Raw genomic sequence first — 13,247 nt, 5'->3', positions numbered from 1 at the left:
AAGTCTACCAGCACAGTTATACATAGCAGCATTCTATTATTTTTCCCCTGTTGTTTTTTGCAGCTACCAGATTGACATAGCAAGGTTTGGGCAATTTTTAAAATTATTGCTGTTTTTGAAGGTCAGGAGCTCCCTAAGGAGTAGGTCCATTCTTTCTCAATGAAAATCTTTAATTCAGCACTAGGTCCCATTATGAAAGATGAGCAGTTGCTTAAGCCAAATGCTTGAACTCAAAAGAGAATTTAAAGGGGAAGGTTGACTTCCAGTATTGTTTTAATATCCTTAGTATGTTCTTTTGGTTTCCTGGTGTTGTAGTAGGTGTATATTTATAGAAGCTGTTCTCTCACCGTGCTGCAGTGGCTGTAAGGTGTGCTGTGGTTAACCATGGGTACTTTGGCAGTGGCATCCTGTGCTATGTTGGTTACATTGTTCTGCCTTTGTCTCAGATCAGGGCAGAGATAGGAAGGTACCCTGCACTCCTGTCCACACATCCATCTTGCCAGCTGAGTGTTGGTAGAGCTGCAGCAGCTGTAACCTGTATTGCCAGTTCTGTCTGATGGGGGTTTGGCAGCAGGAGCCTTAGGACAGCATTTGCTAGGTGTGGTGCTTGTCCTCAGCGTCATTACATTACTGGTGGCAGCAGGAAAGGGGACTGGCCCTGTCAGTGTTCCTTCAGGGTGCTTCCATGCAATGTCTTGTTAAGGACTAAGGAATTCTCTTGTGCTCATGGCCTTTGTTTGCTCCTGGGCCGCTCTGGGCTGTTCTCCACCGATGGCAAAAGCAGCAGCCAGAGTGCCCGACAGCCATGACAAATGCCCTTCCAGAACAGAACTTGAGAGCACATGTATTAGCCAGCACACTCTATGGTGTTGGCTAATCTGTTGTCCTAAAACCATTCTCTGGCTGGGATTTAGCTGTGAACACATTCTGGGCTTGCAGAGGCTGTTTTGAGCTTTGGAGGGCACCTGTTTGTACTTCCTGCCACACAAGGAAGACTTATTTTGCTCCAGTTTACTGGAGCATGTCCTTGGAAGCTTTTTCAAGTTCTGCATTTTCTCCAGAAAAGAAGCATGCAAATGTATCTAAAAGTTGCTCTCTAAGTAAGTGTTCATAGTTCTCTGTTAGTCTTTCTTGTTACCTGCTGTTTGCATACCTTGTGTTCTGGACAAATATTCTGCCTTAGAAGAACATCTTTCTTCAGTACTTTTACTTCTGTTAGTTAGTTCCCTTTTGGTTTTGGAGATGTGTAGCAGAGACCATTTCATTAACTTGAACCAGTGTCAGGAGCAGAGAGATGGGCCAATGAGTTTCTTATTTTCAGTACAGGAAGCTGGGGTTTGAAGCTTACAAGCCAGCCTTTTTATTGTCAGAGTCACTGTTTTCTTTCTTACCCACTTAGGGTACCAGGAATTCATGGTTTGAAATTTTTAGGACAGATTCAATCCAAGAGTTGTGTTTACATAACCTCCTTTCTTTCCAGTCAGATGTTACAAGGTAGCAAAGCAAAAGCCTCAAATTCATTCAGTTAGTGTGGAAAACCAAAACTTAAATGAAAAAAGGCCATCTCTGCAAGAAGTAGCCAGTTAGTAGAGACCTATAATACCTGAGCTAGTGCTCCTCTGCATTGTGCATATGGCAAGAGTGACTGGATGGCTAAAAAATTATAGTAGTTAGGTTTAAATGAGGCCATGGGAAACCTCTGCAGCCTTGGAAAAACATACTCCAGCCTGGCTCTAAGTGGGACATCAGGCTGCTTCATAATGCTGAGAGGAGGAAATCAACTCCTTGGTAGTTAACTTGTGTTGTCTTTTGCTGTAGGAATCTTTTGAAGCCAGTAAAAGTTTGGACTGACCATTGGCCATTACTCTAGAACTGCTTTATTTCAAGGCATGATCATCCAGAAATGCCAGAAGCTGTGGGATGGTGGGTGAGTATTGACCACTGCACCATGAGCTAGCAAATGGGCACCCCCACTCCTGTCACTTGGGGGAAGCAAGGAGAGTGGCTCTTTTTTCTTAAATGCATGAAAGAAGCATTTTACTTTCCAGGCAAGGGAGAAAGGACAGTTCATACACCACTACATGTAGGTATTATTCTTATCCTTCCTGCAGTCCACAGAATCTCAGAATGCTGCCTAGAGCTTCCCACTACCAGCCAGGAAATGTACAGCTCTAGCAGCCAATCTAAAATCAAGGGCAGTTCAACTTTCTGAATTGCTCATTTTATATCAAATGTAGAGAACATCTGAAGAGATCTGTTGTCACAACTTTTTCTGCTTTCCACAAGTTTGTTGTTTATTACTGCAGCAGAGTAGCAGAATAACAGAGCGAGCTCTATTCCACTGCACATACAGATTAAATTTGGAGGTTTCTCTCTATAAGCCAGGTGTAGACAGATGTGCTCAGTGGTATTTTTCTATCTCTAAACAAAGGGGGAAAAACCTAAAAAGATCAAAGCCTTTTTTTTTTAAATACACCGAAACTAAGAAACTGACAGAATGCCATATACAGGGCCTAGGGAACCTGCTGTGCATGATCACTCACCTGATAAGCAGCTATTATGCAACAACTGGTCACAAGGTGCTTTAGGGAAATACAGATCCAGGTGTCTCCTGGTGGTTTAAAAGCAGAGCTGGTCGAACTAAAGTTGAAAGGTGTGCATAACAGCCAGAGTGCCCTGGTGACCTGCAGGATTGTAGAAACGTCAGTAAAAATCTCTGGCAGCCCCCTGAGCTGTGCTGGAAATTCTTTGGAAGCAGAAGGTGTGTTTTACTTGAACAGCAGCTCTCCTGGGGCTCCAAGAACCCCTCCACTCCTGGAATATAAGAACCTTTGCCTGGTTCTATTAGAGCTGGAATACGAAGACAACACTGGAGAAGTACATTAATTGAACAAAAATCTATATGCCTTAGACACTGCCTAGATGATTATACATACAAGAACTGAAAGAAAGAAAGAATGGCACTTTTACTCATCTTCTCTGGAAGTAATTAAAAGTCTCAGAAATTTAGCCAGATTATAAAATAAATTCACAAGTTTTTTTCATTACTCATAGTTTAATTCATTACAGCAGCTACCACTCTAAACAACCATTTTCAAGGTTTATTTTGATTCATTTTCTCAGGAGTGACAGCCAGGTTACTGAGCTGAGCCAAGAACTCCCCTGTCAAAGCTCCATCTTTGTGCCACAGAAATTGGCTAGAAGTGACAGTGGTACAATGCCCCTCTTGGCTTTTTCATCATGAGCTCTGATGTCTGTTCTGTTTAGTTGGGCCAACATCAATAACAGGACACTCACCATCTCAGAACTGATGTCAGACAAGAAGAAACACTGCTCATGAGGACAGTTACTACAGGAGATTTGGACAGCCCAAAGAAGAGCTGTCTCATCAGAAATTTGCAGAGACACTAAATAGTTGGTTTCAGTGTAAATGATTCTCTGCTGCCATAATGATGAGAACTAAACCAAGGAAGAGGCCTTAATCCCAAAGCACAGCTGCTCACCAGCAGCTGATAGTCCTGCTCTCCCTCCACAAAAGATACTTTAGCTTTAAGACAGGTGGCTTGCAGCCTTTCATTTTAGTGCTTGGAAATCAGCATGATCTTGTATCAATGCCTAAAATGGAGATGCTAAATCTTCAATACCTCTACTTGAAAAGTAATGTAAAAATCACAGCAGGCACAGACAGGAGCATTAATTTTGGGGTTTTATTATAAAAGTAAAATAAAAATAAGCATTTAAAAAGCACGCTTTCTCAAAAAGGATCAGATATAAAAAAACTATTTACAAGTAGGAAAATGCCAAACTTTAAAAATTTTTTGAATAAGAGGCACCAAAGTTAAGTTTAAATACATTATTTGAAATATACAAGATTCTTTCAGGATTCTCTTTTTTCGCCAAGTTGTCACTGTTGTGATTAAAGTAATGATTTTTCTTTGCCAGCTATTTTATAAGCTGTTTGCATGCAACTGTGCTGCAAAAATTATGAAGAGACCAGCTAGAAACTGTATCCTCTGATTGCTTGTGTGCTTAACCTCCTTAGTAAGTTTGTATTATGCATTAGCAACTTCTTTTTCATCAGTAAAAGAAAATCCTCACAGACCAGGGAAGCTCAGTCAGTCAGCATCCAGACCTGTGTATTAATGCAGCAGTGGAGCCCTGGTTGTTGTAAATGGCTTGTAAATGAACACAATTAAATGTACTTGAGGAAGGAAACAGTGGCTAGGAGTCACGTGCTGCAGTTGCCATTTGTTTGGGTTCAGGTGGGATTCTTCCAGTGCACTTTTGGTTGTGAGTTCCCTTCCCTCTGGCCAGGATGACACTGATGTAATTTGAAATGTCCCATTTGTTCCTGTAACTGCATATTGCCAACTGAAGATCACTAGTCAGCTATGTAATTGCTTTGCCCTGAACTTTCATGTCCATAGCCCAGGGCCATTTTGCCAAGTGTTAGTGAGGACTTGCTGGTCAGAGAGTCTGAGTAGGTGAAGCTCAGCTTGCGGAAGGAGGTCTCCACACCACTGTCACACGTACTTTCGGGGTCTTGGAATCTGCTACTGTAGAGCTCACCTGAGGGACAGAGAAAAGGGAAACATCATCATTGTGTGGCTCGAGCAAGGCGGCTTTGAGAAAAGCCTGAGGAATACAAACCAACAGGGTTAAGCTCTTCTCTAGGAAAATAAATCTAACATGAGGTATTGTAATAGGAAAAGCTGGGCTGAATGTTTCCAGGCCTCCAAAGCGTGTGATCTGATATACTGCTGGCAGAGATCAGCTTGCAGTTGGAGCTTGGATGGGATGAGAAGTGGTGCTCCACTGATACTAATGCTGTCAAGTGCACTTGGGTCAGGACTCTGCCCAGCTGTGGTGATTGCAGGGCAAAAGGTTCTCTGTCACACTCTCTGCAAGTGTGCAACTCTAGGATGAGGCTCCTAAAACTTCTAATTCATGTTATTTCAACTTACAGATTTCTTTTTGAGACAAACACTTGAGAGCTTTCATCTAGTAAGTGACCCTGAAATAGGAGCAAGTGAGTAGGATCTATCCCCCATGCTGGATCCATAGAAGGAGTGTCTGACTGCAAGAGCTGAAACTGAAGGTACGATGTGGGATCAGTGGGACTAAAACAGTGGTGGTACCTTAAGAGTTCAGTCTTGTTTTTCTAAACAAACATCTTAAAATAAACTATGTGATGCCCACCATGTTGCAGAGGGAGCAGAACCCCTCTTACCCTTCAAGATGAATCTAAAGGGGCAGTATGTGTACAAGCACATTTTTGGGTGGGTGTGAAGGTTTATTCCATGACTGACCAAACAGTTTTCTATAGAGAATAAACTGGCAATGATAGACTGGAATGGAGTGACTGTGGTGTTTCTTTTTTATTACCAGAAATACCTACAGTGTTTTTACACAGGGTATAAGTTTCCACATTTGGCTACAGGCAGCACTACCAGTGTTTGCACAGGAAGAAAAACAAATATTTTTGTTACTAAACCTAGCCAGGCAATGACTGAACAGCCCTGATGAAAAACTTCTCACAACCTCTCTTTCTCTCTTAGTAGAGTTCCCTGCCCAAAACCCCTGTAGGACCTCTATCATTGAAGGTGCTGAGAACTCAACTGGACATAACATGGGCAACCTCATGTCATGTTCCACTGGCCCTGCTCTGAGCAGGTAGTTGGCCAGCAGGGCTGCTTAAGGTCCTGTGTAACCTAAGCCATCTGCAGTTTCTTTACTTACAGAACACTGGACCATTTTGGAGTGCTACACATTGTGGAAGGAGAAATTTAATACTGAAGTCTTGCTGAGAAGTTTAGGAACCCAAAATGTTTTTGTTGATCCAGCTATGGGGGGCGGGGGGGGTGGGAGAAGTCAAAAGCTAATGGCACTTGTATACACCTAGGAGAAAATTTCCTATATTCCCAGTACACCCAAGGCATTACCATTGGCAAATGGTAAGTGTCTAGTTTTAGCAAAGGGCAGCAGTAGAATGAATACTGTGATGCAGGCATGCTGATTCAAGTAGGTAATTTTTCCTGTCTCCTATGTCTAGCAGATACCTATGATGGGAGGGGTCACACTGCAGTAAAATATTTCTGAAACCAGTAAGCAGGTGAAGCAGTGTGTGCAAGAAGGCGTGCAATCCAAACAAGTCCTAGATAGAGTAGGGAGGGAAAACTGAAAAAAAGTCTTAAATAAAGCTGTTCATATTTTGCTCTCAGTTTTACCTGTCTCTCCATTTGCAAAGGTGAGCGGTGATGATAATGGAAGAGCTTTTGCTGTGCTGTCCTCCAGGGGAGACGGTCTGCGTGAGATGGACAGTGCTTCCTGAATTACTTCTATGGCTTCTGTGTGATCCATCTGTCTCAAAGCAGTGATCAGCTCTTGAACTGTACCACCAGACACCTGAAAGTGCAGACATCAGATACTCAGCATGATCCAGGCTGGCTAAAACTGCAGGGCTGCACTGTCTCACTGTGCGGGAGAACAAGGTTCTCTACGTGTATCAGTGTTCTTTATAACCTGTTACAGCACCTTACCTCATAGTTATCCAGCAGAGTCTTTGATGGGGAAGGGCTCAACCTGAAGGCATTATTAAGTATGCCGAGACCCAGTTTTTGTGCTAGGGTGGACCAGTTTTTGGTTGGATCAGGCAATTCCAACAGTTTGTAAAGCTGCATCTTGGAATTCTCATTCAGCTCTCTCAAATGTCCTGGGGAACAGAGAAATATGTTAGTTTATTATTTATACAAAACATGCACCAGTTCATTTTTAAGAAGAAACAAAGCCAAATTGAAGACTACTTGAGAGTTCAATCCTTGCATTTACAAATGTATTGCTGCAATACTGCAAATGTACTCCTTGTCCTTGAGACGTCTCAAGGGAATCATGCTTATTGTATGAGTGATGAGGTGGGAGGGCATCTCTCTCACCAGCTCAGTTACAAGCAGGGCAATGTCATCTGCCACTCCTCTTTCAGTACTCAATTACTAGAGGGATATTGTCAAGTCTTTATAGGTGTTACCTTGTGTGAGTAAGTCCTCCAAAACCTCTGCTGACTCATAGGGTTTGCCATTTAATATGTCATACACCTAAGAGAATACATTAAAGTCAGTATTTAGCAGAAATCTGGTTAGTGTCCATTAAGTCTCAGCAGTGTTGTATAAAATTCCATCTGTAAATCAGCATTTTTTTTCTCTCCCAGGCTCAGTATGACTAAGGATACTGTACAAAACCTGTGCTAAACTTTAGGGAGAAATCTTGAGAGGTTAGATCTCCCTTTATTTTAAGCTGTGTCATCTGGCATCTATTTTCAAGACACAGAGGAAATCTTGGCAGTAAATAAATGGCAGTAGCAGAGACTAGGCAAGGAGCTGCTGCCTGCTGCTGCCACCAGTCATTTAAAACAAAGCCTGGGTTAGATTTTCAGCTAAGCTTGGTACCACTCCCCAGCTCCAGATGATTAGAGGTGCTGACTGCTTATCCTTTACATTCACACCAAGCCACATGCACAATAATTAGCTCAATCACTGTTTGGGTAGAACACAGGAGTGTATTTTCCAACCACACACAGGCTGCAATTCTGAAGAACACTCAGCAAAGAAACCCATTGGAGAATGGGCCTTCCAACACAAGCTTGGTAAATACTTTCCCACACTGAAGACTGTAAGTGCAACTGCTTCAAGAACTGTTCAGCAGCCTTAGTTCAGTGGAGCTTTCTTCCAGTGCTGTTTCATCAGGGGAGTTTTTTGGCTGAATTAGCTTAATTTTTGATGGCAAATTAATCAAATTAATTGCAATAATTTTGGATGCAATGAAAGGAGCTGGCTGAGAGAGCTGAACTATCCTTTATAATTAGAAAAAAACCAACAAAAAACTAAAAAAGAAAACAGATCTGATACCTCAGAGTTGGCTGCCATATCCAGTGGTGTTGTTCCAGGGACAATCCCTTCATCATCATCTTCATCATCTTTCACGTAGTCTAGATCAAACAATGGCTCAAAGTTCTCAATGTGAGGATTGGCACCTGAAAAACAAGGAGGGGGGTGGGAAAGGGGCTTCAAGTTGCTTCTCAATAATATTTAAAATATGTGTTCTATGTACTGAATGGCAAATCAGCTCATTTACTCCAGTTAAATGATATTTTATATTAAGCTGGCAAGTAGCTCTTTTTATCAGTTACATTTAAATGCTGTCACATCTCTGTACAATGCTACTCTCCATTATAAAGAGGAAAAAAAAAAAAACCTGACAAGCTGAGCCTTAGGGCCCAAAGAAAGAGCTCTGGTTGTATTAACTGACTCCCAGTTCCTTGTTGTCTCACACAGCACAGCATGCATGTGATGAAGGGATGGTGTGGTGCTGCTTTTTAGAGTGTCAGAGAAAGTGGGGGTGATTTCAAAAGACCAAGCAGGCAGCCTCAGCAATGGGAGGCTTGGGTTTCTGTTTCAAAGGAGAAAAATTAGGTTTAAGTACAATTGACAAAATGTTCCAATTAATATGCCAACCTAATTCTTCCAAAGTGACAGCAATAGGAGACACTAACAAGCTCATGTTTCAGTAATGATTTTGGGTTTTTTTGGCTTTTTCTTTCTAAAGCAGTCCAACACTTATCCCACATACATAAAAAGATCACTTCTCTGCTTCTTCAGCTATAAAAGCTACAAAAAGTACTCAAGAAACTTCCCAAAGTCCTCTCGAGAATTTTTTTGACCAACATAATTCGCCTTTCCAGCCATTAGATGGTGCTGAAGAGTGATTAGTACAGCACCTCAGAGCAGGACTTTCTGAGGAAATTCAGACCTTCTTGCTTTTAACATCTGACTTCCTCCACCCAATTAAACAAGTTCATTGGCCACCCATTTAAACAAGTTAATTCTGCTTTGCAGCCTTCTAACTTGAGTTATCACTGTGAAAGTGAAGTCTCCAGCAAAGATCTATTTCCATACCTGCTGCTTTGAGAACTGCTGCCAATTTTGTTGAGCCCCTTCCAGCTGCTATGTGAAGTGGAGTTGTCCCATCATATGTAGTGCTGTCCACATCTGCATCACCCTGAGTTTTTGTTGAATGGCAAAAAAGAAAAGAAGTCTGTACAATGCAGCTGCAGAGGCTCATATCAGCATAAACACTGCTACTGTGCAAGTAAGCACCCTTCCCTGTCTGGTAGCATAAAAACTAAAAATGCCTGAAAAGGAGTTAGAAAGGAATAACAACTGTCTACATGCATAGGGTGGTAGTGTGCACCACTGTTAGAGCAGGAGGCACAGGGTATATCTCCAAATAGGTCAGGTAGATATAAGCCACTTTGCACCCCCTGTAAGAGTTCTGCCATCTGCTTGCCCATGGCCTTTGGAGTGGGAGTGGTGTGCACAGAATCCTGCCCTCCTGCTGCTCATCAGAACGGCCAGGCTGGTGGCACATCCATGCCTGAGCACAGAGGAAAGCCACACAGCCAGCTGGGGTGTGTAGAATTAAGGATACCAGGATCAAGGTGTTATGATGAGATAAATATTTACAGATTACACAACTACATCTCTCTGCACAACTCTATACCTGTTCTGCTTCACACAGAAGAAGGGATGAATTTGTTCATGGTAACTTCAGTGCCTGCCAGCATTACTCAGTGCAAATTACACATGGCATAGGCAATCAGGTTAGGGTCACAAACTCTAAATTCCTCAACTTGGTCAAAAGCTTCACCAGCAGTGCTGAACAAAACAGTAACATTACCAGTAACTTTGCCACTATACCAATTCAAGTAATCTAATCAATAAACAGGGACCTCCCCCTCTACTTCTGTTGTTCTGAAGCATAGAAGGATTGGCAACAGCTTTTAAATATGTCATTGAAAAACCTGGAAGAAAGAAGTTCTGCCTTTACCTCAAGTAAAAGGCAGCCTGCCAAGGGGATGTTCTCTTGTTCAACAGCCAAGTGCAATGCAGTTCGTCCGGATTTTTGTTCCTGAGCATTGACGTTAACTCCAGCAGCAATCAGCTGTTTGAGGCAGGACATGCTATTTGCCATCACCACCATGTGAATTGCACTCAGGCCTACACAAAACAAAACCCATCCATCATCTGCATTAATATTGTAAAATTCAGAAATGTCAGAATTATGAGTTTCAAAGTGAGAAAATTGCAAAATGAGTTACCGTAGTTACCTCAGCAGAAGTAACATATTTTGCCTGCTTATACACTAAAAGATGATAGAATCATAGAATTGTTTGGATTGGAAAGGACCTCAGAGATCATTCAGTTCCATGCCAGTCCTGCCATGGGCAGGGACACCTTCCACCAGACCAAGCTGCTCAAAGACCCATCCAACCTGGCCTTGAACCTACTTTCAGGAATGAGGCATCCACAACTTCTCTGGGCAACCTGTTCTAGTGTCTCATCATCCTCACAGTGAGAGCATTTGTCTTGGATCTAATCTGAACCCACCCTCTGTCAGCTTAAAGCCACTCTCCCTTGTCCTATCCCTACATGTCCTCATAAAACACCTCTCTTCAGCTTTCCTGTAGGCCCTCTTCAGGTACTGGAAGGTGCTGTAAGGTCTCCTTGGAGCCTTTTCTTCTCCAGTCCCAGCTCTGCCAGCCTGACGGCAGAGGAGAGGTGCTACAGACCTGTGAGCATCTTCATGCCCTCCTCTGGCCCTGCTCCAACAAGCCCATGTCCTTCTTATTTATGTTGGGGGCCCCAGACCCTAAGGGAGTACTGCAGGTTGAGGCTCAGGATAAAGTTATTGGTTAATAAATATCTTCTTTGTGCATTAATTGGAACTTGGAGAGTCAAAACTATGCAAGGAGAAAAAAAATCAGATTACAAGGTGGAACAGAAGGCAGGAACTACAGAGCTCACCTAAAGCATATTTTTGCCTCAAGAGAATAGCCTTAAAAAGCAAATCTGCAGCTTGTTACTAAACAAGTAGGTACCCATTGGCCCCATCTGCCACTGAACATCTAGAAAATGGTTTGGAGAGTAACTGGTATATTTTAGTATCATCCTCCTGTAAGGTCAGTGACCTGACACCTCAAGAATATCTGCACCAGAAAGATAATAATAAAGCCTTTTTTTAAAAAACCAACCAACACCCAACCAAAACATCCTCTCTCTCTGAAGAACTGAATACAGTTTTTTGAATCCATGATGACAATTTTAGGTCAGACATTTTACAATCTATTAGAGCAGGAGTACTAAATTGAAGTCCCCTGCATACTGAAAAATGGGAGAACTCTCTCTTTGTGGTTATTTTACAGGCTCTAATTCTGTATGGTCACAAAGAGCCAGATATGAAACTGAATACTAGTGCAGAAACTATTTCTAAGGGGATTTCATTCACTAGGCAGGAGGAAACATTTTCTTCTGAGGGGATTTTTTAAAAAAACCAAGGGTGGCATAAGGAACAAGATGAGCATAAGTGTTTGAGGTTCTGTGAGATGGAAGAGAATGTACAGGGACAAAAATTCAAATCCATGCTGTGTCATGTGACCATTACCAATCTTCCTGTTCTGTATAACCAGAAAACTGACACGCCTGTGCTCTCTCATCTGTGCCTGCAGGCATATAAAAACCAAGGACAACATATGAAAAATGGGGAAAGATGTTATTTTCAGGGTCTGTAACTACCCATGTAGCAACAGAGTGTTGGTAGGAATTGTGGTGTGTTTGTCAAGTAGGGAAGTGTAAAATACAGCCATTATCTTTCCATACCTTCAGCATTGGGGAGGTTGACCATGGGAGATACCTTCTCATGCCTAAGGAGCAGACTCAAAATCTTGTCATCTCCTTCAGTAGCAGCTAAATGTAAGACAGAATTGCCGTGGCGATCCAGAAGGCTGACATCTGCTCCAGCCTTCAGCAAGTCTTCCACCACCTTTGCCTGCTTTGTGATTACTGCCAGGTGCAGGGGGGTCTGCAAGTGACAGAAGCAAGCCATGAGAAGATAAGCAAAGCTACACGACTTGCACAGAAATCTCTGAAACCCATAAAAGCTCCTAGTATGAGAAGATTGTACACATATGCAAGATTTTAGTTGGCTTTGGAGTGGTGTAGCTTCTTTTCTGCTGAATACTACAAACAGGGTTTCTACATACTGGAAATAAAAGCTGCCTTGCCAATGTCAGCAGTTGGACTTTGGGAGGAACAAAGATGCTGCCTACTCTATCAGCCAGGGCACTGACCTGGCTATTTGAGCATTGCAGTGCAAGGGACTTGGGAGATGAGATCATCCCTGCCTCCCCCACACACTGCAAGGCTGCTTCCACTACTGCCAAGTTCATGCCACAGTGGGAGGCTTTCCAGGCCCTACTCAGATCCTTTAGCAACAAACCATGCTTTCATTTTGCTCCTGAATCAGAGATTTGGAACCACATAGGAGTTCCTCATGGCTGCACAGAAAAGAAGAAAATCCTGCAGGTTCTGTGCCCTTGTCAAACTGCAGAACAATTGTGCATTTATGCCATGTGTGTTGAACTAGCTGATCCCATTTGCACATTCCCCATTTCTGTGCACCTGCAGCACTGAGCAACGCTTAGGCTGAGAGGTTTTGGGACCTTCCAGAGGTTGGTTGCATACTGCATTCTTGTCAGTTCTGAGCAGCATCACACCGAACATACATATGCATGTATTTAAACAGTAAGCATTCTAGTGAGGTCTGGGAAATGGTATTTCTCATACTAAAATAATTTAAAATTTGAGTAAGATTCCATATTTAGATTACCTTGACAGAGGACTTTAAAAATAAAGACTAATTCCAGCTCTGCACAACAAGCTTGTGTTTGTCAACAGATCTGTCAACATATTTGCAATCAATTATTGCATCTATAAGGTATATGTCAGCTTTCAGAATATCTGTAGAGAAGGAAAATTCTAGCCCAAGCCTACATTCTCTTCTGCCAATGGCTAAAGGTTTAAGTTGAAGGTAGGGAGCGCTGTAGAGTTTGGTTCTGTAGTCAGGGATTCATTTCTGGTGTGGAGCCCAGCTTTGCTTCCTGCTTCTGTTAAACACAGGGCACAGAATTCAATTCAGAATCTTCTGCTTACTTTCAGCAGCCTCCACATTTCAAACTTAGTTTATAAGAACATAAAAATGTGAAGGAAAACAAGTCAAAATAAACCCCCTGGGACTACCTGTACAGAATTAAAACCCGCCTTTACTGTTCAGAGCAAAACAAATGACACAAGTGTCAGAGTGCTGCTCAATGGCGTGCACAATCTCTTTATAAGAGAGTCTTTTCCACAAAAGTTCCC

The 13,247-nt window shown here is 42.4% G+C and overlaps 1 protein-coding gene across 2 annotated transcripts in view; it reads right to left on the bottom strand.

The window, feature by feature from the left end:
* Positions 1-3,693: 3,693 nt before the first annotated feature.
* The window catches only part of NFKB1 (nuclear factor kappa B subunit 1), a 58,004-nt gene continuing 48,450 nt past the window's right edge, over positions 3,694-13,247 (bottom strand). For both annotated transcript variants that reach the window (XM_050973521.1, XM_050973520.1), the window contains exons 17-24: positions 11,709-11,910; positions 9,880-10,049; positions 8,949-9,051; positions 7,902-8,026; positions 7,025-7,091; positions 6,540-6,712; positions 6,228-6,405; positions 3,694-4,569 (exon numbers count right to left, since the gene is read on the bottom strand). In XM_050973521.1, the coding sequence (XP_050829478.1) occupies positions 4,382-4,569; positions 6,228-6,405; positions 6,540-6,712; positions 7,025-7,091; positions 7,902-8,026; positions 8,949-9,051; positions 9,880-10,049; positions 11,709-11,910 (1,206 nt within the window). In that variant the 3' untranslated portion in view covers positions 3,694-4,381. The remainder of the gene's footprint in view (positions 4,570-6,227; positions 6,406-6,539; positions 6,713-7,024; positions 7,092-7,901; positions 8,027-8,948; positions 9,052-9,879; positions 10,050-11,708; positions 11,911-13,247) is intronic.

Source organism: Serinus canaria, chromosome 4, assembly GCF_022539315.1.
Source record: "Serinus canaria isolate serCan28SL12 chromosome 4, serCan2020, whole genome shotgun sequence".
NCBI lineage: Eukaryota > Metazoa > Chordata > Aves > Passeriformes > Fringillidae > Serinus > Serinus canaria.
This window is presented reverse-complemented; position numbering and strand designations above follow the sequence as displayed.